General features: G+C 50.7%; 1 protein-coding gene across 7 annotated transcripts in view; it reads left to right on the forward strand.

The window, feature by feature from the left end:
- Window positions 1-19,635, forward strand: part of GALNT6 (polypeptide N-acetylgalactosaminyltransferase 6) — a 34,636-nt gene extending 15,001 nt beyond the window's left edge. For all 7 annotated transcript variants that reach the window (XM_059185307.1, XM_059185312.1, XM_059185310.1 and 4 more), the window contains 8 exons: window positions 9,447-9,596; window positions 10,559-10,793; window positions 14,225-14,342; window positions 15,709-15,909; window positions 16,450-16,581; window positions 17,191-17,292; window positions 17,831-17,983; window positions 18,950-19,635. In XM_059185307.1, coding sequence (XP_059041290.1) covers window positions 9,447-9,596; window positions 10,559-10,793; window positions 14,225-14,342; window positions 15,709-15,909; window positions 16,450-16,581; window positions 17,191-17,292; window positions 17,831-17,983; window positions 18,950-19,063 — 1,205 coding nt within the window. In that variant the 3' untranslated portion in view covers window positions 19,064-19,635. The remainder of the gene's footprint in view (window positions 1-9,446; window positions 9,597-10,558; window positions 10,794-14,224; window positions 14,343-15,708; window positions 15,910-16,449; window positions 16,582-17,190; window positions 17,293-17,830; window positions 17,984-18,949) is intronic.
- The last annotated feature ends 1,018 nt before the right edge of the window (window positions 19,636-20,653 follow it).

Consider the following 20,653-nt stretch of genomic DNA (forward strand, 5'->3'; position numbering starts at 1 on the left):
ACCCCCCGTCAGAAATAGTGGGAGAAGGCAGGGCAGTGGGTGGCGATGCGCCTTCTTCTCCATTTCCTACCTGCTAGAGCGCTCTTCTGCTCTCCGAAGAGTGCCTCAGAAGATCTCTTTGCTGTAGTTGATGAGAGGTAAATGAGGTTGCTACCCAAGCTTCCACCCTTTAAAGAAATTCCACAAATTTCTACTGAATACCCCACCTGGCATCGACCTAGGTGGAGGGGATACCATGACAAATGACAAATGGGACAGAGCTGCCCTGTAAAAGCCAACAACGTGCATAGGTCAGAGGGCCGCTTACGACACCCAGGAACTCAAACCCTAGCCCTGACTCTTCCGAGCTCTGTGACCTTGGGCAAGATCCTTACCCTCTCTGAACCTCAGCTTCCTCTTCTGAAAATGAAGACAACTGACCCCCTCACATGATGGGCGAGGGCTCAGAGATGGGGATAAAGGGAATAATTCACACGCCACGGAGTACTTAGCATTGAGTAAGCGCTCCATTAGCATTTGTTCCAATTTATTCTTTGTATGGGAGCCATGCACCGGCAGGGTCCCTAGCCAGGTGTTATTTCTGCGTGGTGTGCCCAGGGTGGCCCACAGTGGCGGCCGGATGGAAGCACGCTTGTCTGGGGGAGAGAAGAGGCTCACCAGGGCATTCCCAGAGGAGAGAATGGCACAAGCAGAGTTCTAGAGACATAGGTGTGTTTGTGAACTATTGAGAGGTTGGATTCGGCTGAAGCTGAGGTTTGTTGTAGGAAATGACACTAAAAAGATGTTGAATTGAAATTCACACCGTGCTCAGAGTATTTATTGAGGACAAAAGTGAGTCATTGAAAGTGTTTAAGCTGGAGAATGATCTTGTCTCAGAAGGGTGGCAGCTCTGGGAGAGGGTGAATATCAGGAAGGGAGGCAGAGGACCCCAACTCTGGAGAGGAAGTTCTTAGAGTCACCCGAGAGTGGGACAGTGGGCCAGAACGGGGGCAGGGGCCGTGGGACCAATACGTTCCCCTTAGGCTTGGCACAGCCTTCTCCTTGTAGCACATGGCATCTGTGTCTCCCCTGGCATATCCTCCGGGGCCTGTGCTCCCTTCTCAAGGGCAGGACCTGACCCCACACTTCCCAGTGTATGCCCCGAGTGTCCTGCTACCTTCTGACCTTCCCCAGTCTCCCTCCTGCCCTAGAGTAAGGCTGATGCCAGAACAATAGAATGGGGCGAGGCAAGGGGTGGAAGGAGGAGCTGAGTGTGAGAACTGTGTCTTCAGGGTGGTCACATTTCCCCCGGGAGAAGAGACACCCAGCAGGACCACTTACAGAGCAAGGGCAAATCAGCATCAGGGATGCAATCATAGGGTCTGTGGATAAGGAGCTAGAGATTGGTCTTCTGGAAGGGAGGAACAGAGAGTTTGCCAGACATGGGAGGGACGTGGGAGGGCCCTAGCAATGGGATGGTTGGAATGAGAGCAAGGGTATCAGCTGTCCTTCCTCTCAAACTGGGTTCTCTGGAGACCCTTCTCCCCGCAGATCTTGGCTGCCCAACTGGGCGATGGGAGTTCTAAACTGTTTCGGCTTGCCACCTGTCAGAATTTTGAGCATCCGAAAGGGAGAGGTCTTCTGACCAGGCAAGACAAGTGACATAAGCCAGGCCGGCATGGGTGGCCTCTCAAGGGCACGGCAGCCTGTGCCTAGTGGGATGGACTTGGCAGTGGCCTCCACGGCTCCTCCAAAGGGCCTGCCCCTAGCCAGCCCCCAGACATGTGCTTCCATTCTCTCTGGCTCTCTGAGAGCCAGTTCTAATTACCCTCAGTCACCTGCCTAAAAAACCTAAAGCAGGCCTTCCAATTCTCCTTCCTATTCTTCTGCAGCCTGGCCTCTTTGAGAATCTGTTACAACTCTGGTCCCTCCCTAGAAGAGTGTACACTTGTTACACCAAGGTGCACACACCTACGTTTTTTGCATGTAATTCCAGGGGATTTGCTGACCCTATGATAACCCCACCTCGAGACCTTTCGGACCCTAGAGGTGTTTCAGTAGTGGTCAATTCCTCGGGGGAAAGGGGAAAAACTCAGATCCGTGGCCAGAAATTGCTGTGGTCCACAGCGGGATAAAATTGCCCACATGTTTGACCGTTGGATCCGATTAACCGGCTCCCATTACGCATAAAACAAGGGCTGTGTCTCTGCGGAAACACAATGTCCACGCTCTTGTGCCCTCCTCCCCTGGTGCCCAGCAGTAGAGGTATGACCATGAGGACACAGACGTTTGCTACTGGCCTGAGAGGCCTGGTGCCAGGCTGGGGCTCTTTCTCTTTCCCCCTTTGGAGTCCGAAGCCCAGGCACAGATTTCATTCCTGCATGGCCCATTCAGCAGCCTGGTACGCTTCTAGTCTGGCACACTCTTCGAACTTCTCAAAACTGACCCTTGAGGCCCACGGGTCCACCATGCCCCCAACAGGGTGTCCCTGTGTTGAAAGCCCTTCCCAGCCCCTTGGGGAGTCTGAGGGGGAGGGAAGCTAGACCTCCCTCCTGTGGGAGTTTGCTAGATGGATGGAAGGAAATCAGATACACCTGCGACCCAGAGAGTCAGGAAGTAAACAGGATCCTCAGTGAGCAAGTTCCTCAGGGAGAGAGGGGTGAGGAGGAGGTGGTGGCCACTGGGGGGTGGGGGGCGGGGGGCGGTGCTGTAGGAAGGGAAGGAGGGAAGGGCAGCCCTAAGGACACACACTGTGAAACCCAGGGAGGAGACCTTTTGGGGAGCACTTGGGATTAGCTCAAGATTTCCATGTCCCCCCTTCCATCTCCCCATGCTGCTCAGAATTGGAGTGACAGGTCCTCTCATGGCCTCCTAAACTCTTAGTAATGATGAAGTTCTAGAACCTAGGTGAGGTTTGGTGGGCTGAGGTCCGGAGCCGATGACCAAGAAAGAATTCTTGAGACATCTTTGGTGCAAAATGGTGGTTTATTAAAGCACGGGGACAGGACCCGTGGGCAGGAAGAGCTGCTGCCCCGGGTAGTGAGGGATGGCAGGTTCTGTACCCTGCTGTTGGGGGAAGGTGAGGGGAAGGGAGGTGTCAGTGGAGTTTTCATATGCTAAGGAGGGCCTACAAGGTGCCAGGATGTTCCAGGCCTGCCGGAGGCCTTGCCCTTGCTGCTGGATCAATGTTGTCTTTAGACCAGCCATTAACATTAAGATAGTTGGGAGACTTTTTGGTGGGGTGTCACAATCCTGCTATCAATCGTCTTTGTTAGTGAGATTTAGAACATTTGTAAGCCAAGGGAGACTCCTGTCTAGCAGGATTGTGAGCTCTGCAAGTTAACTATTTGCTTATTGTTCATGGCAGTCAGGGCTGCCTGAGGGATGCTACACTTATGGAGGGGAAAGGGTGAAGAGGGGGTGCAAGGCGCCAGCTCCTGCTTTGTCCTCGGCCAGCCTCCTGCTCCCTCATCAGTAATACAGGTCAGGAACTGTTCAAAGCCTCTAATTTTAGCTGAATTACAACCTCCAGGGTGGATTTCAACAGGTAAAGTTGCTTTATCACTTCTCTCTCCTACCTCCGTGCATGTTTTATAATATAAGAAGGCCTCTCGATTGTAACTCTGGGTCCCAGATTTTCCAGGAAAGCTTCCATTTTGCTGTTTCCTTCTGTTTCTGCCCATAGAGAAATTCCATTTCCACATGTTAATTGCATCTGCCTGTCTCCTCCTTACACCTGGAAGTGGAAAGTGGCCGACAAGGAATCTGGACCAGTGAATCGTAGAACATTCCCAAAGGGTGTCATACTTGTTTATTTCTCCTTTTATCCTTCCAAATGGATTAATCAAGAAAAAATTTCCTTAGATTCAAGGCTGAAAAGAACACAGATGGGCATGAAAACAGAATCAACACAAACAAAACAGGAAAAATGAGTGAGGAAGTCCTGCCTACAAGAAAGGCTTTTCTGTTGTTCTTTTCTAGCTTTTTCGGAAGCCAAGGAAGAAAAGGGGGAGCCCGCAAGAGAAGAGTAAACAAAAGCAGGCGTTCACTGATTTGCTTAATAAGTATTCTTATAGGTACCTAAAGGGCACCACACCCTGGGCCGGCCCCTGGGGCTACAGCAGTGAACCTGCTGGGCAAGGTCTCTGTCTTCATACAGTTTACTTTTTTAGTGGAAAAGACAGAAAATATATAATTTCAGATAATAAGTGCTCTGAAGAAATTAGAGGAAAAAGAAAAAGAATGCAGGATGCAGGATGATGGGCTAGTGAGTAATCAGGGAGCTGCTGTAGTCATGGTAACCAGGAAAGGCTTCTCTAGCTGGTCGCTGCTAAGTGGAAAGCCCCTGAGGTTAGGTGTGTTAATGGGGCAGAAATAAGGCAGCGAGGCTGTAGCGAGCAAACAGACAAAAAGACCACTGGTACAAAGTGAGTTGAAGAGATGAGCAAAACTGAATCCAAGACCTTTGTAAGCAGTGGTCAGTGTTTGGATTTTCCCTGTGTGTGTATCTGTGTGTGGTAAAATAGGCATAACATAAAATTTACCATCTTAACCATTTTTAAGCGTGCCCTTCGGTGACATTTAATACCTTCAAATTGTTGTGAAACCATCCATCATCACCAGAACTCCCTCATCTTCCCAAACTGAAACTCTGTACCTTTTAAACAATGACTCCCTCTTCCCTCCTTTCCCCAGCCCCTGTCAACCCCCATTCTACTTTCCTGTCTCTATGAATTTGACTAAGTATCTCATATAAGTGGAATTATTCAGTGTTTGTCCTTTTGTTTCTGGTTTATTCTACTTTACATAATGTCTTCAGTGTCCTCCAACTTTGATTTCAGCTCAAGTCATGATCTCAGGGTTGTAGGATCAAGCCCCACATCAAGCTCTACGCTCAGGTGGGAGTCTGCTTGTCCCTCTTCCTCTGCTCCTCCCCCGACTCATGCTTGCTCTCTCTTGCTCTCTTTAAAATGAATAAATAAAATCTTTGGATTCCACATATGAGAGAAATCATATTTATCTTTCTCTGACTGACTTACCTCACTTGGCATTATACCCTCTAACTCCAGCTGTGTTGTCGTGAATGGCAAGATCTCATTATTTTTCGTGGCTGAGTAATATTCCATTGTATATATACACCACATCTTCTTTATGCATTCATCAATTGATGGACACTGAGGTTGCTTTCATATGTTGGATGTTATAAATAATGCTGCAATGGGGCGCCTGGGTGGCTCAGTGGGTTAAGCCGCTGCCTTCGGCTCAGGTCATGATCTCAGGGTCCTGGGATCGAGTCCCGCGTCGGGCTCTCTGCTCAGCAGGGAGCCTGCTTCCTCATCTCTCTCTCTCTCTCTGCCTGCCTCTCTGCCTACTTGTGATCTCTCTCTGTCAAATAAATAAATAAAATCTTTAAAAAAATAATAATAATGCTGCAATGTACAATAAGATTTTTTGTTTTCTTCAGGTAGGTATTCAGAAATGGAATTGATGGATTGTTTGGTACTTCTATTTTTAGTTTTTTGAGGAACCTCCATACTGTTTTCCACAGTGGCAGCCTCAATGTACATTCCCACCAACAGTGCACAGGTTTCCCTTTTCTCCACATCCTCTACCAGCACTTATTTCTTGTCTTTTTGATACTAGCCATTATGACAGGTGTGAGGTAATATCTCATTGTGGTTTTGATTGGCATTTTCCTGATGATAAGTGATGTTGAGCATCTTTTATTCATGGGTCTGTTGGCCATCTGGATGTCTTTTTTTTTTTTTTTAAGATTTTATTTATTTATTTGACAAAGACAGTGAGAGAGGGAACACAAGCAGGGGGAGTGGTAGAGAGAGAGGGAAAAGCAGGCCTCCTGCCAAGCAGGGAGCCTGATATGGGGCTCGATCTCAGAACCCTGGGATCATGACCTGAGCCAAATACAGACACTTAACGACTGAGCCACCCAGGCACCCCCATCTGTATGTCTTCTTTAGAAAATTGTCTATTCAGGTCATTGGCCCATTTTTTAATCAGATTATTTGGTTTTTGGTGTTGAGTTGTATGAGTTCTTTACATATTTTGGATATTAGCCCTTTATTGGATATATGATTTGCAAATATCATCTCCCTTCCAGTGGATTGCCTTTTCATTTTGTTGATCGTTTCCTTCTCTGTGTAAAAGCCTTGTGGTTTGTTGTAGTCCCAATTATTTATTTTTGCTTTTGTTTCCCTTGCTTGGGGAGACATATCCAGAAAAAAAATATTGCTGAAGTTGATGTCCAAGAGATTACTGCTTACTTTTTTTCTTCTAAGGAATTTTATAGTTTCAGGTCTTATATTTGGGCCTTTAACAAACCATTTTGAGTTTATTTTTGTGTACAGTGTAATAAAGTGGTCCAGCTTTACCCCTTTGCATGTTGCTATCCAGTTTTCCCTACACCATTTATTGAAGAGACCTTTTTGTTTTTTTCTGCATTGTATATTTTTGCCTCCTTTGTCATAGATTAGCCCTATAGGTACGGGTTTATTTCTGGGCTCTGTATTCTGTTCCGTTGATCTATGTGTCTGTTTTTGGGCTTTGTACACTATGACTTGCAGTTTGAAATCCGGAATTTTGATACCTCTCTCTTTGTTTTTCTTTCTCAAGATTGGTTTGACTATTTGGGATCTTTTGTGGTTCCACGTGAATTTTGGAACTATTCTAGTTCTGTGACAAATGCTATTGATATTTGCACTGAATCTGTAGATTGTTTTGGGTAGTAAGGACATTTTAGCAATATTAGCTCTTCCCCTCCAAAGCATGGTATATCTGTCAATTTATTTGTGATTTGCTTATTTATTTATTTGTGATTTATTATTGTGATTTCCATTTATCTGTGATTTATTTCGACAATGTCTTATAGTTTTCAGGTCTTTCACCTCTTTGGTTACATTTATTCCTAAGTATTTTATTCTTTTTTTTTTCTAAGTATTTTATTCTTTAAAAAAAAAGAGAGAGATTTTGTTTATTATTTATTTATTTATTAGAGAGCACATAAGTACTGGCTGATTGACTGATTGTGGTAGGTGAGAAAAGGGAAGAATCCAGCATGACTTCTGGGTTAAAGCCGCTGGAGGGATGCTGGTACCACATCCTGACTCTGGGAGACTAGAAGCAGGCAGGTTGGGAGGCAATCTGGATCCATTTTGAGCATGTTAGGTTTGTGGTGCTGTTAGACTCCCAAGTGGAGATGGCAAGACCAGGAGAAAAGACCTAGGAGCCACCTGCATATAGATGCTAGTTCAGACTGTGGGACTGAGTAGTGCGTGTGTGTTCAAGGTCACAGGAGTCTCATAGACGCCAGTCATGAGGAATGGAGCTGGGCTGGGGTTGTTGAACCTGAATTAGGAGGCAAGCGTCTGGGGAACCTAAGAGAGTTTAGATGGGCTCACCTGTGTCTCCACAGTCAGCTCCGCTCATATCTTGGACAGATGTCTGGTGGGTCCAAGGGTGTGACAGGAAGGAGAGGCATTCCTTAGGGGAGTTGTCTCACTCCCCTAGAAGGGCGGAGGGCTCATGCTTCGAAGCCCCGGTCCAGCCTAACCATCTGAAACTGGAAGGAAGGCGTGGGAGAAGGGCTTTGTAGAGCCTAGCACCCCCTGGGGTTCACAGCTCAGTGCTTCTCAGTCTCTCACCACAAAACCCACTTCCTATGATGCTTTGTCCTTGGGTTATCTCCACCACCATGAACTTCCTCTGCGCACAGTTAGGTAAGTTCTCAGGGGAAACATCAGCCATGCTGAGAAGGTGAGGCTCCTGGTTGACGTTCCCCCCTCCTCCTTCCTGTTAGAGCCAGCACATGGGGCGCTAGTTGGATTATGAGCCCAGGAGCTTCCTGAGGGCAAGACCCAGACCAGGCCCGTCCCTGCCCTGGATAACGTCTGCCATCTGGGCGGTGTGTGAGCACATGTTTGGAGAGCACTGGACTGCTGAAGCCAAATGAGTCCTAAATATCAGGGAATATACCCAGATTTCAGAGCATTTTAATCTTCATAGAAAAGATTAAGTAAGAAAGTCGACATGTAAGCACCCAGTTCAATGGTGGACACATGGTAGGTGCTCAAGTATTTGGGCATTATGTGTGGCCAGGAGGAGAAATCAATCATACTCCCCCAAAATTAATTGAGTTCAGGCCCCACAATTTGTATAACACTGCATTTGAAGCAAGACCTAAGCACCGGGCTGATCCCACAGCCCCACACAGAAAGGTCACACTTTTTTTTTTTTTTAATTTTTTTTTTTTAAGATTTTATTTATTTACCCGACAGACAGAGATTACAAGTAGGCAGAGAGAGAGAGGAGGAAGCAGGCTCCCTGCTGAGCAGAGAGCCCAATGTGGGGCTCAATCCCAGGACTCTGAGATCATGACCTGAGCCAAAGGCAGAGGCTTTAACCCACTGAGCCACCCAGGCGCCCCAGAAAGGTCACACTTCTGTCATGCCTGCCCTCTGCCTCTTCTGAAACACTAGGCCACTCCATTCTGCACAGTCGGGAGCAGAACCGTGGCACAGATGAACCGTAGAGCGGTGAATAAACCATAAATAAGATTCAGAGTGGGTTTCAACATGGATTGTTTCAGAAGAGAGCTATTTTGTAAGCCTTTAGGATTTCAGAATGAATAGCAGTGTTATGAAGTAAACCCTTGTCACAGAAGGAGCTGGAGATCTCAGCAGAGCTATCCTCCCCCCCACCCCCAAATTCAGGATGGTTGCACCCATTACAGGCTCCCCAGCCCTGCACAACCCCGGCGGTTGGGGGGGGGGTCACTGATCTCCCTGCAGTCGCCACTTCTCTGAGCGGCAGACTCACCCTGTGACCGCCACAGGGCCGACACTTGGTACCTGGGTTTTTAAAATTTAATTAAAAAGCTGCTCAGTATCTTTTCATCTTCTTAAAGATTTCTCCATGCAGAGGGGTTAATAAAGAGGATTAGAGCACGACTGCTTATGGCTGACCCAGCAAGCCAGAAATCAGTCTTTGTGTGCTCTACCTGTGCATTCACTTGGGAGAGCCCCGGAGACAGGGAGTCGGGGTCCTGAGAAAGGACTGCCGCAGCCCCCCAGGTGTGGGGAAGAGAGGAGACTGGAATCCCAATTAGGAAAGATGGTGGCTGAGAAGATGCAGAGACCCAGGGGCAGCTGAGTGCCTTTGGCAGAAGTTTATCCTTGACTAGAGACCAAAGAACCACAACTCCGAGGTCCTGACTTGGAGACATGGGGGGGAGGGGGGTTGGGGGGGCAGTTCCTAGGTAAACCAGCACAGGATCGGCCCAGTGGGCTTGGTGGACACAGGCGCTGGCCACACCCAGGGAATTGCCTCCTTCAGTAGGTGTCCGGGCCGGTGGGAGCCCCAGCGCACCCAGCTTGGTTGCTCACCGTGGGGGAGGGGGGCGCGGGGTTCACCACCCAGCGGTGAGCCGGCACCAAGGAGGCTGTCCCTTCCAGACTACTTAAAGGAGCAACTGGAGCAGTACGTCAAGAAGATGCAGGTCGTGAGGGTCGTGCGGCAGGAGGAGCGGAAGGGTTTGATCACTGCCCGGTTGCTGGGGGCCAGCGTGGCCCAGGCGGAGGTGCTCACCTTCCTGGACGCCCACTGTGAGTACAAGGGGACTAGCCTCGAACCCGGGAGGCCTGAGGGTGCTCCCGTCCCGCCCCCATCCCGCACCCAGGGGGAGCGAAGAGCAGGAGGGGCCAGGGCATCACCAAGGTCCCTGCTATTTCTGGGAGTAAAGGTGGCCTGGGACTCACTTTAGCTAGCTTCACATGCCCTCTTCTCATCCCAGCCCAAGGATGTGCTCTGGAGCCCCCAGACTCTCCTCTCTCTTCCTTGCTTGCTGGGTACCTCATTCTGAGCACAGCCCGCAGAGAGGCCTCCTGTCACCCATGGGAACTAGTTTGTATGGAGCTCTCGCATAGGGCCACACCGAGTGCAAAAGGCCTCCTCTTTGCCCCAAACCCAGACACCTCCCCGCCGTTGTCCGGAAATAAATTGTTCCCTGAAAGCGGTGATACGTATTAGGGAAAACTCTAGACTCAGAGTCAGGAGACCTGGTTTGGCCTTCTGGCTCTGCCAGTAACTGAACCTCAGTTTCCATTTGTAAAGTGGGAATGAAGATACCAACCTTACTGACCAACAGCCAGATAAAGTAATCTCTACCGTTCACTGAAAATCTCAAAGGGCTAGATGAGTGAAGTGGATTATTATTCCAGAACCAGAGCTGAAGCTTGAGGTGCGGTCCCTCTGGAAAAGGGAACACCCCCTTCTGAATCCACACTTGGAGGGCTGATTCAGCCGAGAGGCTGGAAACCCTAAAGGTCACCCATCCGGGTCCTTCCCTTCAAAGTTACCTCCACCTTTTGGTTGGGTGAGGGGGTTAGGTAGGAGGGCTTCGGGAGATCTTTCTATGCTTTCTACAGTTGTGGCACTTGCCTCCATTTCTCTAACACTAGGGAGTATCGGGAAGGTTCTCTTGCCCTCCTGAGTCTCCCTATGGGTGTGGGGCCTAGGCTCAGCTGGGGCACAACCCTGACTGCTGTCTTCTGGTCCCGACCTGCAGGTGAGTGCTTCCACGGCTGGCTGGAGCCCCTCCTGGCTCGCATTGCTGAGGAGGAGACAGCGGTGGTGAGCCCAGACATCGTCACCATAGACCTGAACACTTTCGAGTTCTCCAAGCCCGTCCCGAGGGGCAGAGTCCACAGCCGTGGCAACTTTGACTGGAGTCTGACCTTTGGCTGGGAGGCTCTCCCTGCCCATGAGAAGCAGAGGCGCAAAGATGAGACCTACCCCATCAAGTAAGGACCGTAGCCTGCTGAGCCCCCAGCTGGCTTCCAGGGACCCGGGCCGTTTTAGGTGCACGTGTATTAGGCACGCCACGAAATATGTGGTAGAGCTTCCTTACTCCTCATCTCCTCTGAGGCGGGTACTAGGATTAGCCTGCTTTACAGGGGAGAACCCAGCCTCCTAGGGAAAAGCAGTCAGCCTCAGACAATGCACCTGGTGGAATGAGGATCCAAAGCCCAAGCCCCTAACTGGGGCCCTGCGCTGCCTCCCACTATGACCCACCGCTCTTCTTCACCACTTACTTTGTGCCAGGCAATGACTGAGGGCTTTACATAGCTTGTCTCCTTATTACTACCCACATGTAGAAGTTCATGACAGGTACATACAGAGGTGCAGAGAGATGGGGGGTAGAGGCCACTGTCAAATTGCCCTTGTAATAGCGGGCCTTATACTCCCAGGTCACTGTCTTTGAAAGGCCTGGAAACATTGAAGGAAATTAGATCTGTGTTTAGTTGTTTGCAGTGTGTTACCAAAGCCGTGAACTTTTCCTGTAGAGGGGCAGACAGCAAGTCATTGGGGTCCTCCAGCCACGTACAGTCTGTTGCACATTCTTCCTTGTTGGCTTGTTTTCATTTAACCACCATTGAAAAGTGTAAAACTCATTCTTTGCCCAGCGCCTTATGAGGTCAGGCCCACTCTGGCCTGTAGGCTGTACTAGTGTGCCCGCCCCTGAGCTAAGGTGTGGATACTTGAAAGTTTACCCACTGTTTTTTGTTTTTAAATATTTTATTTATTTATTTGACAGAGACACAGTGAGAGAAGGAACACAAGAAGGGGGAGTGGGAGAGGGAGAAGCAGGCTTTCCGTTGTGCAGGGAGCCTGATTCGGGGCTCGATCCCAGGACTCTGGGATCATGACCTGAGCTGAAGTCAGATGTTTAATGACTGAGCCACCCTAGTGCCCCAGTTGACCCACTGTTTCATGCCCAGCTGGGTCTGCCCCGCATTCACCCACCTTGTCCTTCCCTCTCCAGATTGCCCTCTGGCATTGATAGGGACCACAAGTTTATTTTATTTTATGTATTTATTAAGTAGGCTCCGCACCCAACACGGGGCTTGAATTCATGACCCTGAGACCGAGAGTCGTGTGCTCTGTTGACTGAGCCAGCCAGGCGCCCCCACAAGTTTATTTTACCAGATGCCTCAGCCAAATGGAGCTGGGGAGTGACTTGTAGAGAGTGCTCTGGTTTGGGATTGTCTGTGCCATTTTTTTCCCATACTGATCAGGAAACCTAACTGAATATACATCAGGGATGGAGGGAGCAAAGGTTTGGGATCGGTAAGCAGAGAGGTTAAGAGGGAAGGATTGAAAGGAGGAGAGGGTTGCAGTTCCTTCCCCTCCGCAGGCCCAAATCCTAAGAAATGCCACCCAGAGCTTCAGTAGACCCCGTGGGTGCACAGGGAGGCATCCCATGGTCCCAACCAGCCAACTTGCTCTGTCTCCATTAGAAGGAGGAAAAGAAGCAACCGAAGAGGGAAAGAAGAAAAGAGAGGGCAGGAGAGAGAAAAGGAATTGGAAGTCCCTACCGACCCAGCACTTCTTTCATGGATGTCTTTTGTTTGGTGTGCACGGCAACAAAGCCCCCCTCCCCAAAATGGGGGCCAGGCATACAGTGGCAGAGTCAGGGACAGGGCACCTGGCCCTCGCCCATCACTGCTGTCTCCTGCTCCAGTGTCTGAGGACCATGCCACTAGAAGACAAAGCTCCAGTGTTTGAGGAATGGATTTGTTTCCTGGTGTAGGCGCCCTGGCCGTGTGCATGGCTTACCCCGGGCGTTTTGCATGGTAGCCCACCAGGAGGCCTGTGGGCAGTAGCCTCCCATCCTCCACTCTCAAAGCTGGCAGGTGCCTAAGAGGAGAGGAAAAGGGCCCAGGAAGTACAGGGAGTTGTCAGAGGGTATTGGGTGTGGGTCTACATTGAAGTCCGCAGGTAAGGTCTATCCTCAGAGGTAATTTGTCAGCGCCTTCTAGCTCAGAGACACCTCTCAAGGCCAAGAGACGGCCCAGGTCAGGGAGACCCTCTAGAAGAAGCAGATTAGCTCCAAAGTAATCATCTGGAGTCCCAGGGCTCTCTGAGCCTTGCCAGGACTTATGGTGGGGGAGGGCTTAGAATGCCTGGGAGAGGCCAGAACCAGGGACGGAAAGCCTGCCTGAGCATGAGAGTCTCCTGAGTGAAATTCCTTCCAGAAAGTGGCTCTGGGAGCTAGCTCCTACTTCGGGAACCACAGGGGGACGCCAAGGTCAGGCTCCTGGACCCATCAGTCCAGTCTGGTGAGCACTGATGGAGCGCCTGCTGTGTGTAAAGCACTTTGTTAGGTTCTAGAATTACCCAGAAGGTTTCAGTCTCTTGCTGCTTGAGTGTAGCACCTGGAGCCACCCACTGAGGGCGGCAAAACCCCATCCAAGCCAGGCTGGCCAGGGCGCAGCTGCCAACAGCTAATGGTTCCATAGAGACTCCTTGCCCCAGTCTTCCTCAGTCTCTGACCCTGCACTCAACTCTTAGCCCGGCCTCTATTATGAGCAACATGGTATGTGAGGTCTAGGAACGAGACTTTTTTTTTTGCCCATTTTGCTTACAGTGTATCTGTACCTCCCTGCCTTCGTCGGAAAGCCAGAAGCTCCTTGGAACCTCCAGATTTACCCATTAGTCCAAATTGAGCTAAATTTCCCCTCACTTCCTCCTCTGTTTCCAGGAGCATCTCTTTTCAGTTTTCTTGGCTCAGAGCAGCTGGCAGCTTTCCCCCAAAGCTAAAATTTCTGGTGCAGCAAGACTTTGCCCTTCTAACACCATGGCTTTCTAGTCCCTAGAAAAGGACCAGGGGTTTCAAAACAGAATGGGGTCCATCTGGGTCATACCACTCATTCATTCATGGTTTGCACCCTCTTTTGAAGACCGCTTCACACAGCTTCTAATAACTGAGTATCGCCAGTGCTCTAGGAACTTTGCTGCCAAAAAGAAGAGGATGGTGTGCCTCTCCCATCGGCTGCTAGACTGAGCTCTCAGCCAACGAGAATTTTCTTGGCTGCCTGCCTCACGTGCAGCATGGGTCCCGGCGGGCCGTGTTTGACGTAACATGCCAGGAACAAATGAATGAGTGGCTTTTCAAGAGGGACGATAATACCTCTTTTCTTGGCCTGATCCCAGAAGGTGGGAAGAACACAATAAGGCCCCGCGCACGTTTGCTGAATGAATAAGTTAACAGAAGTGGGGCTGCACCTCCCATGAAAGAAGAAAGGAGGCGGGGGGAGGGGGGATGGACAGGGAGGAGGAGGTAATCGAGGTGGTGGGTGGTAGGCTAGCACCAAGGCCACAGCTTTCCACACCAGGCTTCTGCTTGTTCTCCCCCACAAAGATGCACGTGCTTCTCCCTCTGTCTCCACAGATCCCCGACGTTTGCCGGCGGCCTCTTCTCCATCTCCAAGTCCTACTTTGAGCACATCGGTACCTATGATAATCAGATGGAGATCTGGGGAGGGGAGAACGTGGAAATGTCCTTCCGGGTGAGAGTGAAGAGGGCTTCATGGGGGAGCCACCGTGGCCCAGGGGACAGCCTAAGCCCCTGTCTCTAAGGCCGTGGCAGCCTCGGGGGGGGGGGGGGGGGGTTATCACAGCTGGAAATGGACTTAAAAGGTTGTTTGTTTCCCGTCCTGGTGGCACCTTTCCTCTGCTCCCCCCCCCCACCCCCCGTCTGTGCAGGGAGGGCTTTGGGAATCAGATTGGACAACTCAGAACAAATTACTGAGCTCCTCAGAGGGAAGGGATGATAGTGGTAAAGCAACTGGACATGTGGGGCCTGGTGATGTCTTTCATGAGGTCTGTGGGAAAAGTGTTAGGGTGAAGGTGGAACAGGTCAGTCAGCAGTCGCTGTCCTTCCTCAGGAAAAGTCGGATTTCCCCCTTCCAGGTTAGAGGACACAGGCCCTGGTGGCCTTTGAAGTTTTCCTACTCTCTGCTCACCAAATTCAGCATCACTGAAGATGGCAACCCAAACTCTGAGGGATTCCGGGAATAAGGCAAATCAGGATTAGGTTAGGAAGAAAGAATTTCCTCTTCACGAAGTCCGCACACATCCCCCACGCTAAGGGGAGAGGTAATTAGCAAGTAGATGAGTTCGTGTGTGAAGTCACTTCTCACAGTGCCATAGTAACACCAATGCCTGTGTTACTATGACTACGACCGTGTATTTCTGTTGCTGCCCTACTAAAATGAATAACAACATGCCTACTAACATAAAACCTAAGAAAGAGAGAACCCAGGTGGGAGGGATGTCTTAAATCATTCCACTAGCCTAGAGAAGCGTCCCCAGGTCAGTTCCTGTAGCTCTCAGGGTTCTGATTCTAGGCTCGTTCATGGGCCTCCGCCCTCCATTCAGTGTCCTGGGAAGGTGGAGTGCTGAAGGTTCAGGTGACCGGGCCAGCCCACCTGGAAATGGACTAGCCTTACTACAAGTGATGCAGTAATGTTCTAATTGGATCACAAGTGTATCTTGATTCGAGGGAGCTGGAGTTTCCCATAACACCTGGGTGAGCTGACAAAAATCCCAATTACAGGTCAACAAACCAAGGGACCAAAGCTCTGAGTAGGTATACAGACACAAAGTTAGCGAACCGTCTTTTCTCTAAAATGGGCCCTGACAACCCTTAGGATCCTGCAAACCTCCATTTGTGTAAATCAGAGTTGAACTAACATCATAGAGCATAGTCATGGCCTAGGAAGACTCCTGGTCCATGTCCTTTTTTCTAGGAGAGAGAGCAGCATTTCCCTGACCCTAGCACCTGGGATAAGAACAGCTGCTTGGGGAGGGGTGGGCAGTGACCAGAGACCCACGACCCCCCTGAAAGCCCTATCTTGTGTCCTCTTGTGGCAGGTGTGGCAGTGCGGGGGCCAGCTGGAGATCATCCCTTGCTCTGTGGTAGGCCACGTGTTCCGTACCAAGAGCCCTCACACCTTCCCCAAGGGCATCAGCGTCATTGCTCGCAACCAGGTGCGCCTGGCTGAGGTCTGGATGGATAGCTACAAGGAGATTTTCTATCGGAGAAATATGCAGGCAGCGAAGATGGCCCAAGAGGTGAGAGGAAATGGTACTCGGGAGGGGTTTGGGTGAAGAAAAGTGCAGCAACCCAGACCCTAGTCAAGGGGTTAACGGTAGAGGCCCGCCCATCTCTACGCCCGCAACACCAGTGCCTCCCTTTACCCCTCAGACCCTGTGAGCTAGAGCCCAGGGAGGCCTGAGTTTGAAGACGGGAGAGATTTGTCGTCCCCGCCTGGAGAGTCCTGGCATCTTTTAGGAGGGGAGGGAGAACTGATTTGAAGAACCTCTCACAGGAGGAAGGGGTCTGCTCTGAGAGGCTCAGAATTGATGTCTGGGTGAAAACTGACAGGGGAGTCACAGGAGATGCGGGAGGGAGGAGGCTATGGGCTGGGGTCCTAAAGCCAAAGCGGGGGTGGCAGGGGCGCTTAGATGTGGGGCTAAGCCAGTAGCCCCAACAGGTCCCGAGCAGGAGAGCCATTCTGGAAGAAGGGGACCCCAGAAACTGGGCTACTTCTTCTGTACGAGCAGGTCAAGGCCGGCTGGGACTGACTCTTTGGGGGCTGGCTTGGTTGACAGAAATCCTTTGGGGACATTTCGGAACGACTGAAGCTGAGGGAACAACTACATTGTCACAACTTTTCCTGGTTCCTGAACAACATCTATCCAGAGATGTTTGTTCCCGACCTGAAGCCCACCTTCTACGGAGCTGTAAGTCTCCCAAGCCAATTTGCCCACCCATCATCGTAAGAAACCCCCACCCCCAAGAACGGTTCAGGACCACTTACCCCACCCAGGGATGGCAAACAGGAATCAGTTTCTACTCCTTACACTCCTTTACCCAAAGGAAGACTGGCAGGCTCCTTTGGGGCTTCTAGAGATAACTAAACCTGATAAGGGGGAAACAACCCCTAGGCAGTGGTTCTCATTCACCTGCATCAGAATCACCTGGAAGGCATGTTGAAACCCGGGCTTCTGATTCAGTAGGACTGGAATGGGGCTGGAGAATTTGCGTTTCTAACAAGTCCTCAGGGGAGACTGACAGTCTGGGGATCACACTTGGAGAATCATTGCTCGGAAGGAAATTCCCGTGTGTCGAGGACTTCTCCCAGAGACCTGGCAGCCTGGGAGGTTCCCCAGCCTGCCCATGCCCAGCCTCTGGGCTCAGCACCTCACTTTGCTATTATCTCTAGGGGTGTGGGTTAAGGAGCAGAGGAGAATTCGAGCCACACAGATTTATTCTAGTTGAGCCCCACACGACAAACCACACTACTCCTAACGGTGCCATTCTGGTTCCCCTCTCTGCTCGCCGCTCTGCAGATCCGGAACCTCGGCACCAACCAGTGTCTGGATGTGGGTGAGAACAACCACGGGGGGAAGCCCCTCATCATGTACACCTGCCATGGCCTGGGTGGCAACCAGGTATGCGGCCCCCCCCAGACCCCCACCGTACCGGGCAGGCCCCACTGAAGCCTGCTTCTGGAACAACTCCTCTCTCCACAGGCCTCTTTTATCCACTCAAGATAGTCCTTTCCTGGGGCGCCTGGGTGGCTCTATCGGTTAAGCGTCTACCTTCGGCTCAGGTCATGATCCCGGGGTCCTGGGATTGAGCCCCGTATGGTGGCAGGGGGGCGGGGGTCCTGGTTCAATGGGGAGTCTGCTTCTGCTGCTCCCTCTGCTTGTGCTTTCTCTCTCTCTCTGTCAAATAAGTAAAATCTTTATATATATATATATAAAGATATAATATATATATATATATATATATATATATATATATAGTAACATTATTCCAGAAAAACCTAGATCTGGTAAAAATTCTGAAGGCGGCGCATGAATTACTGAGGTGTGGCACCCCCTCACATGCTTCCCCCAGAAGCAAGATTCCTGGTTGGAATCTCAGGGCGCTTGGCTCTGGCAGGCAGCAGGCAAACTCTCCACCTCCTCTTGTCTTGACTTCTAGTACTTTGAGTACACAACCCAGAGGGACCTTCGCCACAACATTGCGAAGCAGCTGTGTCTACACGCCGGTGCCAGCACCCTGGGCCTGAGGAGCTGTCACTTCACTGGCAAAAACAGCCAAGTCCCCAAGGATGAGGAATGGGAACTGACCCAGGTGAGTCAGCTGCCCAGAAAGCTCAGAATCAAGAGCCTGCGACCACAGCTGCCCCCCACCCCTTCCTTCTTTTCTGCATCTTTAGCCAATCGAGAAGATCAAGACACTGTGGAGAGGATAGAGACAGTGGGCTTGGTCCCGGGCAGGGCTCTTGGGGCATAAGGAACGTCTAGTGAGGTCCGGCTCTGCTGATAGGAAGCTGAGGTTGGGAGTTAGGCCATCGCTGTCGTGGCTTACGGATTTTTAGGCTGAAGCCAAGGAGATGCAGGTGAAGATTCATGCACGGTTCCTGCTGGCATGTGTGCGCCGGGCACAAATCTCACACTCACCTACAACGGTTACTCTTCCAGAGGCTTTTCCCGTGGAGGGAGTGCCGCCCCCGGTGGAGATGATCCCGCTGAAGCTGGCAAGGCTGGTCGCTAGTAAATGGCAGGCCTGGGATTCAGACCTAAATCATTCTGACTTAAAAGCCTAGGGTCTTTCTAGTATACCATACTGCCTCAGGATACAGAATGTAACTTCTAGAATACTGGACCCAGACTAGCAGTACCCATGGGCCTCCACACCCCACCATACCCCAGTCTCCAAGGCAGATACGGGCCATAAGAAAGGCTGTAAATATGATCAAGGGCAGGAGGTGGGAGTAGGCGGCAGGGGCTCAGACCTTTGAGCCTGGCCATTTAGAAGAGGGGTCCCTGAGAGCATTAGCCCCATGGTCCCGCCTTCCTCTATTCCAGCTGCTCGGGCTAAAGCCGGAAGTGGGAGATTGACTCTGGACCCAGATGGAAACTCAGGAATGTATCCTCTCAGGGGAGCTGGCATGCAAAGAAAGAAATTTAGAAATGTCCCCTTGTGTCTTGTTGCATTTCCTTTGCTTTTTCCTTATTGTTCCCCGTCTCACTGTCCCCTAGTAGCACTGTTAGAGATCTGAAGCCCAGGTTGATCTTTTACTGTATCCTCTTTTAGGACCGGCTAATCAGGAACTTGGGATCTGGTACCTGCCTGACATCTGAGGACAAAAAGCCAGCCATGGCCCCTTGCAACCCCAGTGACCCCCACCAGCAGTGGCTCTTCAACTAAGTCCTCAATCACCCCCATGGGGGTTCCCCCATGGGGATCCAAGCCTCTCAGGAAATAGGATTTTGGGGAACCTGATATTTGAGAACCTGTTGATCAGCTTCTCTGTAGGCCTTAAAGATGGATTTCTAAACCCAATGGATATCAAGGCAGGATCTTTCTACTCCTTGCAACAACGCAGGGCCCGTTTTCCGTCCTCCACGTTGATGAAAGAAACCACTGGAACATATGATACTAGCTCTAGAGCTTACCTCCTGTTCTTGAAACAGAGTTCCAAGCACAAGGCAACTTGGGTAGGGCCCAAGGCAGCAATTCTGAATTCCAGAAAAATACCTCTGCAGTCACGTCCTGAGTCCCTGGTCATTTGGGCACCCACAGAACTAGTGAGGCAGTACCTTCAAACAGAGAGACTACAGGTCTAAGGAGTCTCCCTGCTGATATTGCCTGAAATTTCTAGAGCCAATTAGTTTATAGAAAGCACCCTGACGGAAATCCTTTATCTTCTTTCGTTTGCACAGTAACCCTGTGAGAAAGACAGGCCGGGAACAACCAGGCCCATTTTACAGATAAGAAAGCAGAGGTGCTTGTCTGTAGTCCCACAGCTAGTGGATGGCGGGAGCCAAGACTGAGACTTGATTTCGAATGCTGAACCAGCGCTCCTGCCACCACACCATAAGAACACTAAACACCTAGCCATCAGCCTTCCCATTCTCTCCTCCCTCCGTGCTGATCACTACTGGCTGGCCGACCTCTGCAGAGCCTAGAACAGCGGCATCAGGTAGCCATGAGGGAGACCACAGTTGGGGACCCTGGGATGTTAGTCTGAAATCAAGCTCATGCAGACAGTGAGTCTCAGGCCTCAGTCCCAGAAGCCTTTTTCCAATGGCCCGTATATAACGTAGGTGAAAAGCCAACTGGCAGTGGGCAAAGTTGAGGTCAAGTGAAGACAGAGCCCAACAGCCCCTGAACCCCTAAAGGTCTGTGAGCACCATTTAAAACTGTTGCTGTAGTCCAACCCTCTCTTTTTTGTATCGTAAACCCGAAGCCAGATGACTAATTTGTCGAACACCACACAGCAAGGTATTGGCAACATGAGACCAGAACCCGGATGAAACTAGCAAGAGCCCTGGGCAGTCTGAGGCGGCAGAGACTATGTAGAGAATCGAGCATGATCGTGGAAATGGCCTCATCTGCTGTGCCTACGTGGAGTCCCCACATGGCGCAGACCCGACATGCATATCAGCTCTTTTCCAAGCTAGATGGACCCCACCACGCCTGGCCGCTTTGCCTGAACTAGAGAGCCCAGCTGCCCAAAGGAGGTGTCCCATTCCTTCCAGAAGGGCTTCAGACTTTTGGCAGCAGGCTGTCATCTCGAACATCACCACATGATGGCGCCGTGGGACCACAGCCTCCTCTCCCCACACAAGTGCGTAAATTCCTTCAGAGCCGTCAGGACCCTGTAGGGGAAACATTCTGGGGTAGCCCAGACAGGGAGAGGAGAGAGTGGCCAGGATATGGCCAGGGGTGGGGAAAGGAAAGGAGAAATTCTTTCCTGGAAAGAGAATTGGACCTGAGATCCCAGTGAAAATAAAG

Source organism: Mustela lutreola, chromosome 8 (genome assembly GCF_030435805.1).
Source record: "Mustela lutreola isolate mMusLut2 chromosome 8, mMusLut2.pri, whole genome shotgun sequence".
NCBI lineage: Eukaryota > Metazoa > Chordata > Mammalia > Carnivora > Mustelidae > Mustela > Mustela lutreola.